Below are 22,560 nucleotides of genomic sequence, written 5' to 3'. Positions count from 1 at the left end.
CGCTCTACTGTAATACATATATATGTGGATGGGAATGTACAATTATATACTTAATTATAAATGTGTTGGTACACATTTATAATTAAGTATGTAGAACTGCAACAAAATATATGTGAGTGAGTGGAAAATAAATTTTCCATTTTATACGGAAGGGATGTATTTTCTCCAACAGTTGCATGCATTTCATGGCTGGATGTCAGTTCCTCAACACATTGAAGCTGATAGACGAGTATCACTTGCTGTTTTGGAAGATGCATCTTATGTCCCTCATTTGACAGCAGAGTACATTCTTCATGAGCATCTGGGCTATTGTGAAGTTAGTGGCAAGTCAATTCACATCAGTTGACGGATGACTACAATGCCATATGGATGGCAATTGCTCTGACGATGCTTTGACTTTGTGGAGAATGATGAAGAATTGCCACATGGAGATGAAACACAGTAGCTTTCATTTCAGTCAGGTCTCCAAAGCCTAGTCCATGATGTGGAAGCATCCATCTTCTGTGTTCAAGAAATTCAATCAAACACCAAGAGCCAAGGATGTTGCTCACTACTGTATTCTGGGACATCCAGGGGATCATATTGATTGATTTTACTCCTTGTAGAACAAAAATCACTACAACTCGTCAGGAAACCTTACAGAATCCAAAGTTCACTGTTTGTCACCAAAGGCCGGGGTTATTGTCAAAGGGAATTCTTCTGCGCAATAATGCCCAACCACATACAGCACATGGTACTGTGGTTATTTTGGAATATTGGCACTGGAAAATTCTTCCCCAGCCTGCATACAGTCTGGACTTGGCACCATTGGACTTTCACTTGTTCACTCACCCAACATGAGATTAATTGCATTGCTACATTTACTAAATTATGAGGGAGAGTAGGGAAATAAGCTTTCCTATTGTTTTTCTGACAAAGTAAAGCTTATTTCCTACTCTCCCTCATAATTTAGTAAATGTAGCAATGCAATTAATCTCACGTTGGGAGTGTATAATTTGTCAACTGATTTAAATACTTAACCCAAATAGTTGTCATAAGATGGGTTTTTCGTGCCAAATGGGCCTACAGAAACTCAAAAAGTTTTACTATTTTGACATACCGGGATTGCACATATGCAAATTGCTTAGCCAAGTTTTCTGGTTTATGTATGCCATGCTAGCCCCATTTTCCAGATCTCGCATCTCCAGTTTTGTTTGTGTAAAGGATGGAATACACAAAGGTCATTGATGACATGGAGCTAAAGTGCCAGATGGCTGAGGTGACGATTCTGATGATAGAGGTACAGTACAGTATACTACAAAACATATTCTTGCCGCTAAAGACACTTGTTTCAAAGTGTATTAAAAACTTTAGTCATGTGTAACTTTTTGACCTGTTATAAAAAAATCTATTCATCTGTTATGGTTCATGTTTTCTGGTCACTCAATTGTAGATACCCTGAATTATTATTCTAACTTTGTACAAGTTTTTAATATTAAAAAAAATCATTCATTAATTATTGTTCTGTTGAATGGTATCGAGTGAATGGTGTTCAAAATGTTAATTATTTACAGTTTTTATTTTATATTTGATTGCAAATAAAATTATTTTTAAATGCAATCGTTTTTGTTTATCCGACACGATTTGTTAACGTCAAATTTTTTCTGCATTCTTTCTGTAATAATTGTGCTAGAAAGCATTATTGTGTAAGTCTAGATAATTGTTCTAGCCATTAGTTATTTAGCAAAAAACAAAATTATGCATTGCCATTTGTAAGAAAGATGATAGGAAAAAACTAATCAGTATAATCCTATAATTTACACATTACGTTAATCTGATCTGGTGTTGAAGTTGAACTTTGTTTCAATATGCTCCCATCATCCATTATGGAAAATAATAAAATTTTGTATTTTCTGTCAGGAAGACCCTAAAACGTCCTGTTCTTTGATGGAGAAATGTGGCACTTTTTGGAACTATTTGTTTAAAATGGATAATCAAGATCAAATGGCCAAAGTGTTAAGAGGACTCTGGGAATCTAGATTTCAATCCTCGATATTTCGAGATGATCTTCAATCGGAATGTATCGAGACATGTTGGTCCAGCAGCATATTGTAACAGAGCGTCCAGGCTCCTGATGCATGCTGATAAAGGCTGTCTCTGGGGAAAAGAACCCCCAAGGAATGACACATCCAATATTAAACGATTGCAAGACACTTACGCCAATCATCAGAATGCCAAACGTGTTATGATTTTTTCGATGGAAAATGCAAATTCGGAAAGAAGCTGCAAGGTTCTCTACAAAGTAATTAAATCCATAATAAAAGCAGATGTTTTATCCTTTGTAACTCAACATCCAAAAGTCACAGGAAAGTAGGGCAGCGACAAAAAAGTGTAATCTATTATCTCATAAAGTAGAAAAAGGCAATCAAACTCAATTAATTTGAAATTTTTTGTTCATAAGAAGTTCTGTCATTAAGAAAAACAAAAAAATTTGCAATTATTTTCTAACAGAAGCTCAATTATGTAAAACTATTCTAAATTGATGTTTTTTTAATGATTTTAGGAGGATTGTATTTTTTGCATTACTGTTCTAATATATATAATCCTTGAGATTCTTTTGATAATACAGGATGACCAAAAGTTGATATCACCCTCTAACTTTTGTATGCTGAATATAAATTCCCTATGCACGCTAATTAAAGTTATCTATATGTTTCCTCCATTCTCTGCACGTATTTTAATTTTTCCTCGTGTTCCAGACTGTGTCCATGTCGACAGTTAAGGGTCGTCGAAGCATGCTTGAAAGTTGTTTTAGATTTTTTGGGTCGTTATAAAGCAAAGTCAAGAAAGTTTATTTTCAACATCCCAAAGCAAACCATCCCGCATTAAGTCTGGACTTTAACATGATGCAAGATCTATGTTCGATTTGTTGTGGAAATATTCTCCAATTGAGGGACTTGGAATGTGGTTTCTCTGGCAGTCATAATTAAAGTACTCCTATTCAACATCATCTAGAGATATATTTAATGACTTGAATGCAAATGAATTTGGAATGGTGACAATTTGGGATGCACAAAAGACATTTCTGTAAAAAAAAATTAGTATCGAAGCATTCACCATGGCACTTTTGGCAGTTTCCTCTGTGGGGACATGTGGTTTATCTGGGATGCATTGCAAATTCAGTAACCTCAAAAGACGATAATGCATCACGCTCGAGAAGCATTACAAAGCATCAATTGAAGTCGATTGTCAAACCTGTCATTTTCCACCTTTGGATTTTACTTTTGGGAATGGGGATTGCAATGAGCAGAAACTCCATGTCGTCCAGGACTCCATAAAATGCAAGTCTTGTACAAATATGTTTGTTGCTTGCAGGTCCAAAGGGGTTCAGTTTTTTGTTCTTCTGCACATCCCAAAATATCACCGAAGCAGATTCAGTCACATTTGAACCACTAAATCTCTTTAGATTGTGTATACAATTAAAATTTACAATCAAAATCCAGTCTGTGTCTGATGTGACAGGGAAGGATGGATTACTCCACAAAATTGAATGTGATTCAATTTTTTTGTAATTGTTTTTCAAATTGGAAAGAGGGAAGTATCACTTCTCTTTTTAAACTGATTAAACTGCAATTTAGTTGATACTATCATATACATATGATAAAAGAATGTCACATGGTAAAGATCATTATAAAGAAGAGTAATAAGACAGCACAGAGAACGCTCGTGTCAAACATACTGAAATCTTTAATTTGGCAACTGATGGAATTGTGGAATTCTACAAACTCCATTGCTACGATTTCCCATTGTCTTTGGACTCAATCTGTAGAGGTTTTAGGTCGATAATTTGTATGTGTCCACTGACTATTGTCTTTTACATTATTAATGTTTAGTTAATGGAATTCAGTTGAAAATCTATAACTCATTTTCAAAATTCAGAGTTAATATTTTCTTGTGCAAACTTTGAAATAGGAATGATCAATTGGCAAAGTCTTTGTTGGGAAGTTTGAGTTTATTTCTTCACAATATATTTGGAAATCTAAAAATTATGTATAGCATATGATCTGCTAGATTTCTAGCTTAATTTCAAAAATTCTCGTTATAGCTTAACTACTAAGTTATAAGGAATATAATAGAGACATGGATGGATTCTTCCACATCTCTAAAAACTATGCAAATCTTTGTGAAGGTTTGCAATAAGTCTTTGAATAATGTTTAGAAGAAATAGAAACTTAAATCTTTAAGCGACTATGGAAGCGATTACATAATTTTACGCTTGACAAATAAGTAATTATTTAATTACTCAATTATTTTAATGGTTGGGCAAGTTGTTATTTTAAAATGTAAAGATATGTATTCACTGTGTTGTATTTTGAAAAGACAATAGCTTGTTTTGTTTGTCTATAATTTCTTTCGTGCAAGTAATTGTAGATGCCATATTATTTTTCTTTCTTAATGAATCGTTTCTAGATTTTTACAAAGGTTTATTAGCCAAAATGTAACACTAGAAACTATCAATGATGCAAATGAATAGTGATTTTACAAACTTCATTTTGTAGATCATTTTCCAAAAGCTTGGCAGTTCAAATTAACAATTATTAATGATGAGGAAAATATATATTTCTGAGCGATAAGAGGGATTTGGAAGCCCAATGGTCTTAAATAAGGACTATAGCCAGGATGGATAAGTATTTCTTGGTGTTAAATGTTCAAGTGTGGCATCATTAAGTGTGTGGTTAGATGTTATATAAAAAGAGTATAATATGGTTTTTTGCAATAAATAGCCTCTGTTGGTTTTTGGCAGGGTGGACTGATGACTGTCCAGTCGCATCGATTATAGCACTATGGGAGATGTAATTGGCTGAAAACAATCTGCATTTTGAAATGTATCTATCGTTCTCTCCTTGGGCTCGTTGTTTCAAATGTTTTGTGATAGGGAAATGGGAATTACTGACTGATGCAGCATGAACCACACTTTTGTGAGACTAAAATAAGAAACTCTACGCTGCTGGCCATTAAAATTGCAACACCAAAAACAATCCGATTGTTTTGAAATCTACAGGATGTGTGAATGGTTAATGATGAAGTACAAATGCAAATCACGTCCACCTGTAATGCTTCTTGGAAATAGTAAAAATGTTTTTTTCTCACCTCTTAAAGTTATTGGAATTCTGTTTTTTCACTGTTCTTGTGCATAGACACTTAGTGTGCCTTGTTGAAGAATACAGCAACCATACCAACAGGCATCAGATTTTGATACTGGGAGAATTGTGGCATATTGGAACTGCAGATTATCTTTCCATAAAATTGGTGCTCCCGTTAGAAGGAATGCTGCCAAGGTGATGTGAATATGGAATCAGTGGGTTGAGGAGGAACAAATAAACCGATTTGAAGGATCCAAATGGATATACTACACCTCTGAACAAGAGGACTCTTATCTACTTGGCTATTGCAGATTGTACAATCACATCACAAACCCTTGCATCCACAATATCACAACATCGACAGCAGACTAACTCTGATAACACCCCAAGCAAACATCTGACATCTATTCCTCTCTGTGCAGAGCCATGTGGTGGCAGTTATTACCACTCACGATGGTCACATGAGATACCAATTTCTGTACGTTCCGCGGCTTGAACCAAACCAAAATTGTAATTGTTTTACCCTTGTCTGTAAGTTATCTGTATACATAATGGCTTTGATACATATACAAATACATATGGCTTTGATAGCTCTTCTTGTTTTGCCCTTATTGATGTTGCAGTTTTAATGAGCAGTTTATATGCTTAAAAGTAGTTTTTTTTTAATAATCAGATTTCAGTTAATTGTTTTAAATTAACTAGTTTTTCCATAGAGATTTAATACAGTAATACCTTGACTTATGCTACCCTGACTTAGTGAACCCGGAGTTATGCGATTTTCAAATCTCGTTGATTCATCTTTTGTTTGAGCGCCATGCAACTCTTGATTACTCACTCCCCCATATTATTGTTCAGCTTACATGTTTGGACGTGTCGTGCGGAATCGACACATAGCTACAATTTATTGTGTGTTATTTATTTCTGTGTTTGTTAGAGTCTCTCGAGTCTCCGTAGATATATGTGGTGATTTCTTGTAACCATAAATGAATCAAAAGACGAGATAAGATTAACAAGAACATTTATTAGCTTATGTACATCCTACTTGGATTTTACATAAATTGCGAAATTATACCCCGACTTACACAAATTCGACTTACATGGTTATCGCTCAGTCCCACCTATCGTGTAAGTTCGGGGTATTACTGTACTTATGTACAAAAGTAAAAAATAAACAAATAAGTTTTACATGACTCACATTTTAAATTTCAATTATCATTAATATACCTTAATATATCCATAAGTTCTAAAATCATTTAAGGTATACAGTATTGTAATTAAAGGCATTTTCCTTTTTTCTAATTTATTCATTAATATTTATATTGCAAATGAATTTTAAAGGATGATTTCGAAAAGTACGGGATATGCATCAAGGTGAAATATCGAGACAGCGAACAGTTAAAAGAACTGACACCATATCAGCAGAGTGGAGGCGAACGCAGCGTGGCCACTGTACTGTACATGATATCCCTTCAGGAGCTGACCAAGGTGCCATTTAGGTGTGTGGATGAAATCAACCAGGTGGGAACAGTTTGGTTTTGTGATGAAATCATATTAATTTGCCAAAAATTAAAAAAGAATCATCTGCTTATTCAGGGTATGGATTCGACCAATGAGAGGAAAGTTTTTGAACTCGTGGTAAAAACTGCCTGCCAAGAAAACAGTTCTCAGTATTTCCTTTTAACACCCAAGGTAATTATTTGTTAGTATACAATACGGTTAGAATGTGCCATTAATTTTAACTGCATGCAAGGTTAGAATTTAAGTGTTTTTAATATTGTGTATTGAATGGAAAACAATTTTTTATGGTTCCAATTATTATTTGTTATTTCAACAAAAGGAACAGCATTTTTTAACTTAACGAGGGTAAAAATTAATAGAACCTGTATAAAAGACACGATAAACTGCTGGTGTAATCACCACCCATTGTTTGATTGCTCTGCCGATTGTCTCCGTTATTCTTTTAATCCTTCTAAATGCAAAAAGTACAAAACAATGGCCTGCTGCTTGTCAAATTGTGTTATGATTATCTATTACCATTGCCTTTAGTATTACATACCTACATTTTATATAATACTTTTTCCTAAAATATATTTAATGTTTTGGTTGTTGTCAACTTATATGTGCAGTACCTATATATTTTTATATAAGCTTCCTTTTCTTTCTACAAATCATCAACAAGTTTTATTAATGCTTACTTCCTACAATATAATTTTTTAATTAAAATGGATCAAACAAAATTCAATAATTTCAAATCTAGCAAGTACGAAATTATATCAGCTCGATCACTGCAGTTATTAAAAGCCATTGTGTGTACTTTTAAAGCAGTAGAAACTGCAGTGCATTTTACATATTTCGAATTAGATAGAATTTTAGTTTTTATGAAGGAAAAACATTATTGCCTAGTACTAATTAATAATATGTAACTTTGAATCTATTCAAAAAATTTGCAGTATTTATTTTCACAGAAATCAGCTCATACAATAATATAAATACAGGGTAGTTCTGAAATAGTTGGATGATTCCTCATGGAAAATAAAGAAGAAGGCATATAAATGTGTGTCTGAGTAATCAAACCTCGTATTACAGAAATTGCTAGACATGTTTTATTACATAACTGTTGACTAAAGTGAGCTCCTTCAGCTCTCTTTAATCAATAATGTGGATAGGTAGAGTTGTTTGGCGGTGTGGCCTCCTTGCTCCCCCAATCTAAATCCTTTGGGTGTCTCCACAGAAAAAAAAAATTCAAAGATACTAGAATATGCCACTCCTGTTGATGATGTGGGCATTGTCCACCACGAATTATTCACTTTGGATTATTGGTAGGAAACCACCTGTAGATCTTCATTTGAAAGGCCACGACATCATTATGAACTCTACTTCCTATGCTGAAGGCACCTATGAGACAGATGTCCTGTTTACCACCCTCCCTCATCCAGCAATGAGACATCAGATTGACTCATCTTTTACAAATGATGCTGATTATACAATCTTCATGGATGGTTCAAAGAGTGAGGAGGGCACTGGCTTGGCCTTTGTTATTTTTGCCAGTGAGGAGGACATTCATCAGAACTCTGAAACTTCATCCTGACTGCTCTATATTCCAGGCAGAATTCTGTGCCATTTACATGGCTGTACAATGGTGTGAGGCCAATCTTACTGGAAGCAGAGTTACCATCTGTTCTGATAGTGCTTCAGTAATCAATGCACTCAGGAATTCAAATAACCTTCACCCTCTGGCTAGAAAGATTCTAAACCATATACCCTGTGCACAAAATTCATATTCCCTCAAATGGGAAGGGGTCATCAGAGTGTCCTTGGTAATGAGCTTGGTAATCTTCTTGCCAGGGAGGCTGCTACAGTGGTACCTCTAGCTAGCCCTTTCAAGTATTCAGTGCTCCCTGCCTCTCTTTTCAGGCTCCAAGTATGGATTTCTGCTGCCAGAGATGGGATAACTACAATAGCCTTGTCAGGAACTTCTTTTCTTCTATTCGTGATCCACCACTGGGTGAATCTGGACTTTGAAACCATCCAATTCTTCACTAGGCATGAGAGATTCAGGGTCTACCTGCAGAGGTTTGGCAAATCAGCAATGGACATCTGTACCATCTGTAATTGCTGTGATGGGGTCAAGCACTACATACACATCTGTCCAACGACTGAGGTCACTAGGCATGAGCTTGCCCTTACTCTTAGCCAGAGGGGTATTAATTGGCCATGTGATCATGTCTTTCTTAAGGATCATGATGCCTATAAAGTGTTCAAAAAGTTGATTCATAAATATCACATGCACTTAGCCATTCATTAAGATGGACAACTGCCCATGTTTGTACATTATCTTTCTGTAGTTATGTATCTCTGTACTTAACCCAATTATGCATTGGGAATAGAAAAAAGATAAGGGTGTGGGCGTTGTGCTGTGACATCTCCAAACACGGAGGGTATTTTTACGTGAGTATGCAAGAAAACCCATCTCTCACCTAACGCTGTCGTAAGAGGTTCAACTTCTCGAAAACTTCTCATCTCAGGACATATGTTTATATGCCTTTTCCTTCGGGAATGGTGAAATGGGGAACCGCCTGTTGCCAAATTATACATAGAATTAGTTTGAATACTGCAAATTAAATTCTCAAACATTTGTATTTGTAAGGAGTTGTCAAATTTAGCATTTATTGGTTATTTTCATATTTTATAGTAATGTAATTTTGTCTATGCTTGATATTGTCAAACTTTATTAAAAATAAGCAATATAATAAGAGTTCAGTTTAAAAACATATTCTAACTGAATTTTGAGGAGGAAACTAAAATATAACAACATAATTAAATAGATAAAATTTTATCTATTTAATGTTCAAAGGACACTTAGATATTGGCTGTTATTTGATTTTTATGACCATTACAAAATAAAAATTTTTATATTTTACATATATTAAGAATATACTTTTTGTTATTTATTTTCTATCTAATATATCTTCTGTGTAAGATCATGTTATGTCAAATTTACTTATGCATTCACTAATTAATTTTCCGTGTTTTAAAGTCAATGAATATATCTTAAAAGTTTGTTAGTCACCAAATTCATTATTAAATTAATGCCACATGTTATACACATACAGGAAAGGTTATTTTTGTATACTTTGTAGTTATTGATGTGATAAAACCGTTTTATATGCTTAGTTGGGCCGTGTGTCTGCTTTCTGTATCCGTTGCATGTTGTTGTTATTTACTAGTCTGAAATTTATCTTTTAATTATATGCTCTAAAAGACATTAACAAAAGAACTTTGAGTTATTGGTTCAACGATTTCTTATATATTGTAATTAATAAAAAAAATAATATTAATTAAAAACAATTGATTTCCTGCTGTATTTTTTTTTTTTTTGTCATTTTGCAGCTGTTACCAGACTTGGAATTTTCAGAAAACATGACAGTTCTTCTGATTCACAATGGACCGAAACTTATCAGTCACACGAAGTGGAACCTGCAAAAATTTATTAGAAGACGTCACAGATTGGCAATTTAAAATATTCTATCGATAGCGTTGGTTTCAAAAGTGCTTTTCCGGCCTTAAAGGGAGGGCACCGTACATTGTATATTTATTTTTTTAAACATGTTCAAATGTATATTTAGTATTTCTGATAAGCGTGTATTAAAAAACAAAAACAATCGGCACAATACTGTCTACGGAACTTGCGTCATATATCATCACTTACGTGTGTTGTTGATCTAGTCGACTCCGTTACTGCAGAAGCATTGTTGTTTGTTTTTTTCCAAGGTTCGTACTAAGACAGCGTTCACCTTTGCCTTATAACAGAATAAAACCTGTTGAAAAAAACAATATTTTTAACAATTATACGGACAATATACGAAAATATATTCGTTGAAGCTACGACATTCCTAAACCGCAGTTGTGTTTATATATACAGTTTATTCGATTTCTTATACAGTTATGACGTGTACCAAGTTTTAAAAAAAAGAAACGTTTTTACAATGGAAACATTTTGTATTTTTCATTTATTACAAAATAAAAATATATTTTATTCTTATTAAAAGCTATCTTTTATAATTTAAAAAATGAAAATTTACAAGTAAACCAGATTTTCGTACCGGGATATTATTCCTCCCCGAGGATGTACTTCGAGGAACTGTGTCACAGGTCATCTTACGCTCCACCGTGTGTAGTTTGTGTATGTATCATTTGGAAACTTCTGTGTTAGAAGCGGAAACCTTCGAGTTATATTTTAGCGTATAAAGTTAAATATTACGTATTTATACGTGCGTGTTAAAGGTTCGAGTCAAATTAACGGTGCTTGACAGTGTGGGAGTTATTGTGACAAGTGCTAGTAGGTGGTATGTCAAAACAGCACCTGGTGTCTCGCAACTGTTAAACATCTGTTACGTCTGAAAAGCGACTAAACTACACTATTAAAACAACCGACCGAGACTAGCGTGGTGGGTATTTTCTCATACTTTTAACGTGTTTTTCTAGAATATCTTATATTATATATAAATCTTCACCATTAAATCTAACGATACAGTTCGCACGCACCATTAGCGCTTGTTTTTTTTTTTCCTTTTTGAGTGCTTTAAACTTTAAAGAAAAGGGGGTCGAGTGTAGAAAAAATAAATTAACGCAGCTTTTTTCTATTATCTTAAAAATGAACTTGATATCAAAGAAATTATACGCTAGAAACTCTTCGATTCGTTGGACGAGCGCACGAGGCTCGTTCTTTTTGTAAATATTATGTTTTAGTAAAACAGGTAATTTATAGAGCGTGTATTTTACAGTTTGTTTAGTAGAAATGCTAATAAATAGGCTAACAAAGTACGTGTTAAATTTAAGCATTCTTAACAGAAATTCTCTAGAGATGTGCTAGGAACAAACGGTGTTGTTGTGCAGCGATACGGAACTCGTCAGACCTACTTTCTTTTTTGATAACAGGGTGGTACAAGAATAAGTTTTTCTTTTGTTTGACTTCTAACTCTATCAACCATGAAAGTTCGTGATTTATTTATTTATTTTTTATAACATTTTACCCAAACGTTATTTGCCCTAAATACTTAATAACTCATCGAGTATAAAACAGTAAATACCACCCTACAATCAGAGTAGAGTTTCGAAAAAAACGGGAGTAACGGGAGGATTTTTATATAAAAAAAATGCATGAATTATCTACGTCCTTTGGAGGAATAATGAAAACACTAACCGCTACCTACGTTATAAGGTGGGATTTTAAGAAAACTAACGCCCCGACATTGGGATCTACCGTATGACCTCCCAGCTGTGTTGGTGTAAAGACCTACGGTTAAATCTAACGACACATCCGCGTGCGTAGTCGTTTTAAAAACTGAAGTGGCGTTGTAACCTTTGTGGTATGTAATTTTTTCGATTTTGTAATTTTTAAAGCTTACTTAACAGTTTTTATTTACGTGTAGAAAGTTTTCTCCTAGTGTAACGACGAAAATAATAACATTAGATGTCAAATTTGCGTGATATACGCGCCAGTAGTTACGTTGAATAGTAATAACACTAAAAAAAAAAGAGATAAGATCCTCCAATAGAAATGCTCGCCCGAAGACAAATGCCTCTGTGATTGGCATCTTTAACAGAAGAAAGAGAAAGAAGACTAAATTATTTATATATAAAGATCCTCTTGACCTATAGACAAAGTTCTAGGAGTGTCTTGTGTTGTGATATTAGTAAAAACGAGTGTCGATAATTACGCGAAAACAGACGGAAGCCTGCGAAACTCCCTCACAAAGTTAAGGCTCATTGGTTTTTGCCAGTTTAATATTAAAAGACGAGTGATATTTTTTTTTCCTTTAAAAAAAAAAGGCAATTCAATTTTTATGGCCACATTAAATCACGTTCCTCATCCTTTCGCATTCTGTTATAGATGAGTCAAGTGCCCAAACTGGAATGCGGTATATCGATAGTGAACAACATTCCGATTTTATGAAGACAGGTAGCCAAACTACAACGGACAAGGTCAACTAAATCCTGTGTGTCCTAAATACAGCAAGGTATATCTTCCCACTGTTTGTCCTTGTCAATGCCTCCGCAAACACGGTAGTATTTTTGTAATTATTTTTATGTTTTAATTTCCACCATTTCGGATTTCGAAAAATTAAATTTCTTATTTATTATAAAATTATTCTTTCCAGTTAAAGAGCATTTCCTCGTAACCGCTCCCTTTTCCTCAAAAATTCCTTTATGGGTTTGGCTATGTAGGTTGGATTTTTCCGAAATTACGTTCGATTAAATTACGTCATACCGGGGGGATGTCCGCAGAAAATTTTCCAGGGGGGGTGCAAAGCTTGAAGACAAATAATTACCTCAATAAATTTTTATCTATTTAATGGTATTTTTTTACGTGTATAGAGTACAGTAAGGAGATTTTTATACTCGATTTGCCTCCCCCTCTGCGGATGCCCGTGCGTCAGACGTTATTTATAATTCAGAAAATGCGTGTACGTAAACTACGAAGCGCTTGTATGTTTATAACTAGACTATTAGCTTCAAGGTTAATAACACTGGGTGTTTTTTTTGTTCGGTGAGCAATGAATTAAGATCCCGTTCAAACAATCAAAAATAAAGTTAACTTCCTGTAGCAGCTGAGATGACAACAGCTGATGCGTGATGTCGAGTCTGTGGAGTCCAGTCACGCTGTTTTGACCAGTGTAATTGGAAGCGAACAGGACAGTCAATACAGTCAATTAAATGTCCCTTTCCACCTATCTTAATTCGTATAATTTTATGCGGATCGAAAGGTTAAACTACGCGTCACGTTCCTTTCAGTGTTATTATCACCTTCACAATTCGGACGTTAGTTATTTTCGTCTGTTAATTTAATTAAGATGAGCACATTTTAGATGTTTCTAGCCTTATACAGTATATTAAATTAGCGAGTGTTTGTTAAGCTTAATTTATACATCCTGTTGTACGTTAGACGTTGCACTCTATTACGACCTACTTTCGGTTGTATTAAAATGTGTAATTAATAGTGTAATTTTATATTTTAATAGATACCCTATAGGTTTTTATATTTATATAGTGGGGCCAAAAAACTTGCGGCTAGGCCATTTCGTGCGACGTTACTCCGATCACGTGACGAGCGATTAGGACTGTAGTCACGCTATCCCGTCGAAACCTGCGTGAACTTCGCTGTGTTATAGGTACGATCGTAACACACAAAATCTTATTATTTCGGTCGAATTTATTATGTTATTGGAGTTATCCATTTACGTGTCTAACCGCGGAAGTGGTACCTTTATCTAAGAATCCCCAGTATGGCTCGTCGAGATAATAAAGATGGAACAAATCTCAAGCTAATCTCCCCCTACCTATTATCTACTGTAAAGTTTTGTAATTTGGTATATAATAGCTAGTTTAACTTCAAAATACTTTATAACTGGGGTAGAGATAGGAATGAAATTGCTATATAAATATCAGGAAGACGTAATTACGAATGATGGAATTACATAACCCCGTGTTACCTCAATAGAGAAGTACGAAGATTGCGAGAAGAAGAAGAAGAAGAAGGAGGAGGAAAAAAATTTTTTGGTGGATTTAAGTACTATGACCCTTTGCAGCCCGAAGGGATCTAAGCTTCGTCCTTGAGAGCCTTATAAATTGGGGACGAGAATTAATTAGCTATTTGTGTGAAGCAGATAACAAAGTAAAAGTCAAAAAGGGATGAGAGAAAAACCTCGCTAAGAACTACATTCTTTCTAAGATGTAGTCTTTATAAGGGGAGATGGACGAGCAACGATAAAATTAAGAAGAAAAAAAAAAAAAGATAATGCAGTAAATTACAGTACAGTAATAAATTAATTACCATTAATGAAGAAAAGTTTGCATTATGTGATCATTTTATTGATGATTCGCGCAGTCAAGGACATATTCTTTAATGTTCCTAGCATATTTTTATGCAAATTTTTTTTAAAATAAAATGTGCTAAATCTAATATAAACTCATTTAGGGTGCAGGTTAAAGGAAAAATGACGCTCTAAATTCAATTTCCTTATATATGATATCGGCTTTCCTTTCGTATTATTAAATTCTGTCCTGTGTGTATGTATAGCGTGATCGTTCGGCTTTTTTGTGTCATACGGGGCGACCGAAAAGTCAGTTAACCGGGCCCTTTCGCATTATTAAATTCGACCCACCGTGTAGAGTGTAAACGCCCTTTTCCAAGAGAAAAAGTAAGTTGAAAAAATTTTGTCACGTAACAGGGTAACCAAAAATCAGTTAACCGCGTATAGTTAAGTGTTCCAGGTATATTTATGAAAGAGAATCGTAAACCGAATTCATCAAAGCATTGTAATTTGTGTTTATAAGTAAGAAATAATTCGAATAAGTGCAACAATGGTTAAGTTAACTGAATTTCGGGCCACCCTTCATATATATATATATGTATGTATCGGAGCATATATTCCTTTATGGCAAACATGTTTAAGGACATAGTTATATACCTGGTAGTATTTCTATTTAATGATATATTTACATGTCACGTTTATCGCCACCATACATCTGAACTAAGACGATAACTACCAGTATTTCTTTTTTTAATGGTCTACCAAACGAGAAGTGTCCAGGTGATCAATATTAAAGTGCAAAAGACAGGTGGGGTATAGGTACCCACCTGTCTGAAACAACCCTCGGGCTAACGCAGGATAAAAAAAAGGGCAAAAAAATTCGGACATAAGAATATATATATATATATATATACTAGAATATGTATATATATAAAAAAAAGACTTACTGTAACACCTCCAGGCATCCGAACATACCTGTGTGAAGGTCACGCGGTTATAGAACATCCTCCAAATAGTTTATATCTCGTTACATACTTTTTTCCTATAGAATAGGGGAAAAATTCGAGTTAATTTCAAACAGATTTGATAAAAGTCATATATAAAAAGTCCTTATTAATTATTTGAATTATATAAAAGAAAAGGTGACAAATCTAATATTAATGACAGGAACGGCATCTTTTTTTTTTTTTTTTCCTTAGAATTCTTCCTGTCATACATATCCTAATAATTTAGCATTGTTTAAAAAACTTTTAAAAACAGGATACTATAGTAGGCCAAGGTATTTAACACTGCGAATAATAAAAATTATCCCCCCCAGTTCTCATCAGTCGAACAGGTTACCTTTTTTTTATATATATATATTCTCATTTAAAAAAAAAAAAAAAGAGCATTTCCCTTATTTTTCATCGTAGGGATGTGCACGTGTTCGATCAGTTTAACAAACACAGGCTACATCAAACGGCATTTTTTTTTTTTAGAGTCTCGAATTTCTATTTTTTTCAGGTGTGTGTGTGTGTGTGTGTGTGTTCGCAGGTAGGCGTCACGTGACGAAACCAGTGTCGGGATTGGTTTCTATGTTGGAAGTGTGTGGTTAAAGGTAGAAGGGTATCGTGTAGTTTTGATGTTGGTGTTAAAGATGGAAGAAAGGGTTATGGATTGTAAGTGTATTTTTATATTTTTATGTCTTTAAATGCTGGGAATGAGCATAGTTTATAAGGCGAATTCCCCACGTTCTACTTTTCGATACTGTCGACCCTATTTTCTGGAGTCAAATCGTGCTAAAGGGGATGATTTCGCGCAGAAATAATTTTGATAAAAATAGTTTGCTAGTGTCCTACTTTCGATTTTTTTGAATAATTCTTCGGACTAATTTTATATTATTATTTTTTTTTCTGTATTGAAAAAAAAAAATGTTCCGACAAACAGGTATAGTGTTATAGATTACTGTAATAAAAATTCAGAAATACCTTTTATAAAAGATGCAGTCAGTGACTGGAAAGTTCCACTCGCCTTGTTTTAGACAAAGAATCAATTCAAGCGCTTCTTCTGTCTTCAAACTTGACATCTGAAATCGTAATACAAGAGTAATTGGTTAGAGTTTCGAATACAGGATAAGGATAACTTTACGCACGAATTAGTAAGACGAAAATTGAGGCATCATTCAAAAAGAATATAAGATTTATAGCATATACAATGCGAATATAGACCAGTGTGTTACGTTATTTATGCGTACGAGAATAAAAATATCGAATAAAATCTGTTGCATCACGTCCCAAAACACTGGAAAATTGGTTTAAAGGAGGGGCCCCGACGACGTAATAAATTTGAAGTGAAGCAGACACGTTTCCATACTGGTCCAATTGCCAGCAATGGGTCATTATCGGGGCGACTGGGTGAGTGTCTGAGTCCCCTGCAGCACATAAAAAGGAGGACTATAAAGGCACGATTGTGTTAGAAGCCCCTACAATGAGTGTTATGTAATACTCAGACACGGTGTGGTTATAATAAAATGCTTCGAATTTGACAAGGCAATATGGTGCGATTATGAGTTGTGTGTATGAATCGAGACAGACGACATTCCCGTATTACCACATACCTCACATACCCGAGTCATTGATTTGCCTGGGGGGTCGACTCGTCTACGTTAAAGGCCGTTATCTATACAATTCCGTATTCGAATGAAAGGTAAGCTTGCACACCCCTAAACGAAAATCTTAACGCTTTTCGAATCGTGAGTAATCTGCCAATCACGTATTTAAGTAGAGAAATTTCGATACGAGACGTGTTCAGATAGGTTTGGGGTGTGAACGTGGAGTTACCGGTTAGTCACGGCGCTTGCGTGTCTCGTCACCTATCACGTGGGGGGATTTTTGAGCCCGAATAGTACGTCAGATTTTTGTTCGTCGGGCGTATCATCCTTTACACTTGGCACGTAACGAGTAGTGTGTGTGGTGTAAACATAGGTTATGATAGTGACGAAACTCACCTTCCTTTATCAGTTCAACAACCTCGCGATTAAGATATTTGGGTGAGTTACAATTATAATCGAATTCTGTAACTCGCGGGGCTTATTTAATGCTAATTTCTCTGTTATTTTCGACTAGAAAGGGTCCTTATTTGTCACCGGAAGGTGTTAAATTTGTTTAATTTTGGAACGGTCGACATTATTTTTTTTAAATATTTTTTTCGTAAACCGGAAACTTTGGAGTTTCCAATAGATAACGAGTGGTGTTTGATTTGTTTACCGGTTGTGTGTGTGTTTAAAAATAACGCAGTTAGATATAGACGTAGAATAGAGAAGGTGAGTCAACGTGTGTATTTTTCAGATGGATAACGAATCACCTCAGAGAAAAATGAGGATTTTCAAAAAACGAAATCCTTCCCCGCCTCGTTTGGTACGTCTGTCGGTTATATCGACCGATTCGAATAAAAATCACGACAAAAACTGTTGCATCTCGACTCCCGACTCCGATCGAAAATACGCCAGTGGACACTCCCTCCGGGGTAAGTACATTGGCAGCAATTGTATCAATTGTACGACAATTAGTCATCCTTCTAAAGTCCTTTCACCCTGCGGGATACTCCTAATGACCCGCTGGCCTGTCACGTGACTGAGCCATTCCCTTACTCGGCCAGTAGGAACGGCGGAGAGAGGACACATTGACTGACTCTGCCGTTTATTTTTTCTTCTTCTTTAGGTTTGTCTGTTCTGCGGATGAACCGGAAATACAGTAGGGGACCGAGGAAATATTGTCTACCAGATGATAGCCAGAATTACGAGAGTGATAAGTGGCAGATGCAGGAGACTTATAGCCAGAGCTTAGAGTGTTTACGCGATGTTGGCCTTAGCTGTGGCGACATGTATCGGAGCGTGTCTTCTTCCACCCTACTAGAGGACAGTCTAGCGAGTGAGGTGATGGCGACTAGTTGCGAGGACCTTCTACAACGCATGGGTTGTACGGAAGAAGAGGAAGATACGTCTCACTCCAGGAATTCGAAATCGCAGTTGGGTACGGTGTTCGAGGAAGAAGTGTATTTGGATCACTTAGCTAGGAAGTGCAATACTAACGTCACTTACAGCTCACCTAATGAAGACATACAGAGTCTGTCCGGCTCCGTTCATCAGAGGTCCGACGAGTCCGGCTACGAAAGTGACGGTGTTAAAACGTGCGCGGAGGACAGCCCTAAGATCAAACAAAGCGAAGAGTTTGTATCGGAGTCGGTCACCCCCAATTTACACAAGTTTCTGTCGCTGCTACAAAAGTTAAAAACGGCAGGGAAGAATACGAAATGCGACGACAAGGTGACGAACAGAAGACCTTCCTTTTCGCAATTGATAGGAAGGGATAAAACCAAGGATACGGGTATTAGTAATAATACTAGTAAAGTCAACGCTAAATCGAAACTCAGCCAGTTTAAAGCGTGGACACTGGATACCAAATTACTCAAGACTAAATTAAAGAAAGATTCCGCGCAACTATCCAATAATATCGACGTTAATACTCTAAATAAACGCAGCAGCCTGTTCCAATCTTCTCTATTCCCAGAAGAGAAGGAAGTTAGACCCCCTCCCGTGTCCGAAAACACCACGGCAGCTTGTGGAGATCTAAACTATCAGCTTAAAATGAAGAAGAAAGGTTGTAATAAAATACACAGTGTTTCGACAGACATTAGAAGGCGGCAATGGTTAGAAGCCCAATTAAACGAGTGGTCCTCCGATTTAGGTTATGGAACAAAGACCATCAGATTAGAGAAGGATCAGAATGGAGATTTGGGATTATATATAACGGGACGTATCGATTCTTTAGGTGGAATCATGGGCTACGTTATTGTTGGATTAGAGAAGGATGGTCCCGCCGACAGGTAAGTGCAGGGTTTTGAAACTACTTGTATTTAGAATTAACAATACTTAACTAATTTGCATATTTTAAACATTTAGATCGGGTGTTTTGCACGAAGGGGACGAATTATTAGCTGTAAATGGACATAAACTACAAGGAATGGGTTTACAAGAGGCTTGTCAACTGTTGAAATCGGCAGAAGGCTCAGTGTGTCTTGTCGTTTCAGAAAAGGTTTTGTCGATTATTAGTGTTTATTTGCCCGAATAACTTCGAAACATTGATAAATATATAAATTTATATTATTAGGAAAGGAGATCGAGAGTAGAAAGTGTATCGAGATCTCAACACGAACAGTATTTGTCTCGTGCTAGCACCCTGTCTTTACATGCGAGTTATATAGAAACAGATTCCAATCAGGTAAGTTGTATTGAATTTCTGTTCTGTGCACGTGTTCATTTATTAAACTATATAAAAGAACCGGCCATAAAAAGAGTTTTTGTCAATTGTTAGACGACAACAGATGCCCTGTGCACTCTACCCAGGAGACCAAAAACCACTCAAACTGTAGTCTTTGAGAAAGGACCAGGGAAGAAAAGTCTAGGTTTTAGTATTGTAGGAGGAAGGGACTCACCTAAAGGAGAATTAGGTATTTATGTTAAAACACTTTTCCCAGGTGGGCAAGCTGCCGATTCTGGAAGACTAAAAGAAGGTTAGTGTATTGATTATCATTAAAATTTTAAAAAATTCCGGCATTATAACGCATTTTTCAACCTACAGGAGACGAAATTATGAGTATAAACGGACAGTCTTTGAGGGGATGTTCACACGCGGAAGCTATAGCAGCATTTAAAAGGATTAAACAAGGATCGGTGGTACTACATATATGTCGGAGGACTAATACTAAAATGAAGTAAGTTCCTCGATCCCGAATCACGATAATATATAATAATAAACGAATTTTAAGTAAAAACACAATGGTAAATTGATCATATTTTATATTAATAGAGTACGAGAGATAGATCTTAATCAGATAAATATTTCCGTTCTCTTCTCTCGTAATCGTTCCCTTTACAGTCACTATTGTTGTTACGGATAAAGAAAACCCCTATTTATAACTCATAAAAGACACGTTAGACGAACTATTGAATCGAGAATAGTAGTATATTATTAATAGGTATAAAATCATAATTTTGATGAACTTTGTTTTCTTTTGCAGTTCCTTGGTATCCAGGTCATGTAGAGAATTGGACACGTTGCGATAAGCAAACATTCCCCTTAGAGATAAAGAAAACGAAAATAGTATTACGTGAAGATATATATATATATATTGTGTAATTTCCATTATTTTTATTTTGTTTTGTACAAACGGTTATTGTGATTATTATTATTATTTGTTTGTTTAAATGTTAAATAAAGTATTTTTTTCTTTTTTAAATTCGCTTATTTGTCAATTAGAATTACTTTTACGAGTTGCTGACTTACCCTTAGTTGGCATAAGCAACGTTTGGTTAGTTTATAAACGTTTCTTGGAACGTTTATTTTGTATCTTTATCGATTTTCCCGTATGGTTTCAATTGTTTACTTGTTAACCCACTTGACCAAACAGTACTTACTATCTTCTCCAATGCGTATAAGATGAAACCAATCTTAAAAGTAGAGATTGTATGATGTTAATTACTTAAAAATGTCTCCCTTCTCATTTTAAAATGTTCTTTTACTGCGTACGTTAAACGAAAATAGAACCGTTAACCTTAATTAAAACTTTATTTTAAGATGAAGAAGAGACTAAATATAATTCTACGTTAAAAATAAGATTTCAATTAAGGTTTATTATATTTAAAGAAAAGTCACTTTTCACGTTAAAATAAGGTAGATTCTTCTTTCGTTTAATAAACTTAAGGGGACAACACTCATACAATTATTTAAGTTAAAAGGAAAAAATGAGCAAATAACCTTAATCTACACCTTATTTTAAGGTGAAATATATTAATCGAAGTCACTTTTCATTCTAAAGTAAGGTCTATTGATGATTAGAGAGAAGAGAGACTAAACGAAGTAACCTTTCACCTGAAAATAAGGTTTAAAATTAAGGTTATTGGCTCATTTTTCCGGTTTGACTTAGACAATTGAACGAATGTTGTCTTGTTAATGTTTATTATCTTAAAAATAATATCGAGACGTGGGCTTACGATTAATATCAAAGTTCAACATTTTACAGAGAGAAAGAATCAAAAGTAAATAAATCAGACTTATCAACTTCTATCTGTAAATATTATTGCAGCACCTGAAGATCCTAAGTAAATAGAAGTTTGTTGAGAATTCCGAAAATTAAATCAATATAAAAAATTTACATTGGAGAAGATGTTTAAATATGTTTTATTTGTAAGTAAGAAAATTAATGTTTAAATTCGATCAGTTATAAAAGTTTTTAAGTTATAAAACTACAATTTAAAAAAAAAACCCTGTAAATTAATTCAGAAAAGTAATCCTAGATGGCGCCTGCTTCTGAAAGTCGACTCAACTTTAAAACGATCGTGTGTCTCCATCTACTGGTATAAAAAAATAACTTAATCATTATATATATTCTCCAAAAATATTATAAAAAATATATAATTGTATACAGTTACGATGTAGAAATTAAATATATATATTTAAATTAATTTAAAAAAAATTAAAATTGTAAAATAAATTATTAAGAAATCGTCCAACAGATGGAGCTACGTAAGTAGTAAACAGACACCTGGCACGTGCTCGAACATCACACGAAACGACATAGTTGTAACTCGAAGCACGATTTAGCATTTCTGTAAGGCATTTGCGCATAAATCATAGAAAAATTTGCAGGTTGCCCTAACATCAAACCATTAAATGTGTATAATATCGAACTTATATTCAATCTATGAGTAAAAACACAGACGGGTATTGTGTGTAAAGTAATAATTATTCAGTTTTTAATATTCGTTTACGACACTTCCTCTAGGAAAGATGAATTCTTATCAGACAAACTACTTATAAACGAGTCTTTAAACAAGTCACGATTCCTCTCAGACCGGTAAAGGTATAATAAAATGAATCGTTCAATGCACTTCTCCACTTTTATCAACAACCGATGTTCTCTATAGTGTTTCTTTTTTTTTTCTGGTCTCCCCTTTAACTTTACTAATTAATTAAACACTACAATGGGTCACTTTCTACTGTAGTAGCATTCAATACGGCTTTAGTTTGAAGCGAACTTGAAAAATAAGTTACTTTTAAGTGATTTTACTGTAAAGATACACCTTA

General features: G+C 34.8%; 2 protein-coding genes and 1 long non-coding RNA gene across 9 annotated transcripts in view; 2 read left to right on the top strand and 1 right to left on the bottom strand.

Annotated features, from left to right (window-relative positions):
* Nucleotides 1–10,639, top strand: part of LOC111627871 (structural maintenance of chromosomes protein 5-like) — a 36,618-nt gene extending 25,979 nt beyond the window's left edge. The window contains exons 22-24 of one of the 2 annotated variants that reach the window (XM_023371535.1): nt 6,462–6,641; nt 6,717–6,812; nt 10,014–10,639. In XM_023371535.1, the coding sequence (XP_023227303.1) occupies nt 6,462–6,641; nt 6,717–6,812; nt 10,014–10,142 (405 nt within the window). In that variant the 3' untranslated portion in view covers nt 10,143–10,639. Of the gene's footprint in view, nt 1–6,461; nt 6,813–10,013 lie in introns of both variants that reach the window. The other variant, XM_023371534.1, reaches the window with a different exon arrangement.
* LOC111627875 lies at nt 9,988–17,171 on the bottom strand. The gene is made up of 5 exons (XR_002757080.1): nt 17,034–17,171; nt 16,405–16,502; nt 15,385–15,479; nt 10,333–10,441; nt 9,988–10,100 (listed from the first exon to the last, which is right to left on the bottom strand). It is a non-coding gene; the product is annotated as an uncharacterized LOC111627875 (long non-coding RNA).
* Nucleotides 10,766–20,656, top strand: LOC111627873 (PDZ domain-containing protein 2-like). Of its 6 annotated transcripts, XM_023371537.1 has the most exons (9): nt 10,766–11,071; nt 12,517–12,643; nt 17,764–17,941; nt 18,136–19,300; nt 19,377–19,509; nt 19,585–19,695; nt 19,789–19,987; nt 20,056–20,188; nt 20,495–20,656. In XM_023371537.1, exons 3-9 carry the CDS (start codon nt 17,764–17,766, stop codon nt 20,538–20,540), a joined length of 1,965 nt encoding a protein of 654 aa, XP_023227305.1. In that variant the 5' UTR covers nt 10,766–11,071; nt 12,517–12,643; the 3' UTR covers nt 20,541–20,656. The 6 variants fall into 6 exon arrangements, with proteins under 6 accessions (XP_023227305.1, XP_023227311.1, XP_023227307.1 ...); XM_023371543.1 differs by lacking the exon at nt 12,517–12,643; XM_023371539.1 differs by lacking the exons at nt 10,766–11,071; nt 12,517–12,643 and adding an exon at nt 12,668–12,689.
* The last annotated feature ends 1,904 nt before the right edge of the window (nt 20,657–22,560 follow it).

The sequence above is a fragment of the Centruroides sculpturatus genome, unplaced genomic scaffold (genome assembly GCF_000671375.1).
Source record: "Centruroides sculpturatus isolate CEXI.00-Female unplaced genomic scaffold, Cexi_2.0 scaffold335, whole genome shotgun sequence".
Lineage (NCBI taxonomy): Eukaryota > Metazoa > Arthropoda > Arachnida > Scorpiones > Buthidae > Centruroides > Centruroides sculpturatus.
Note: the sequence above shows the minus strand (reverse complement) of the source record. Positions and strands in the feature narration are given on the sequence as shown.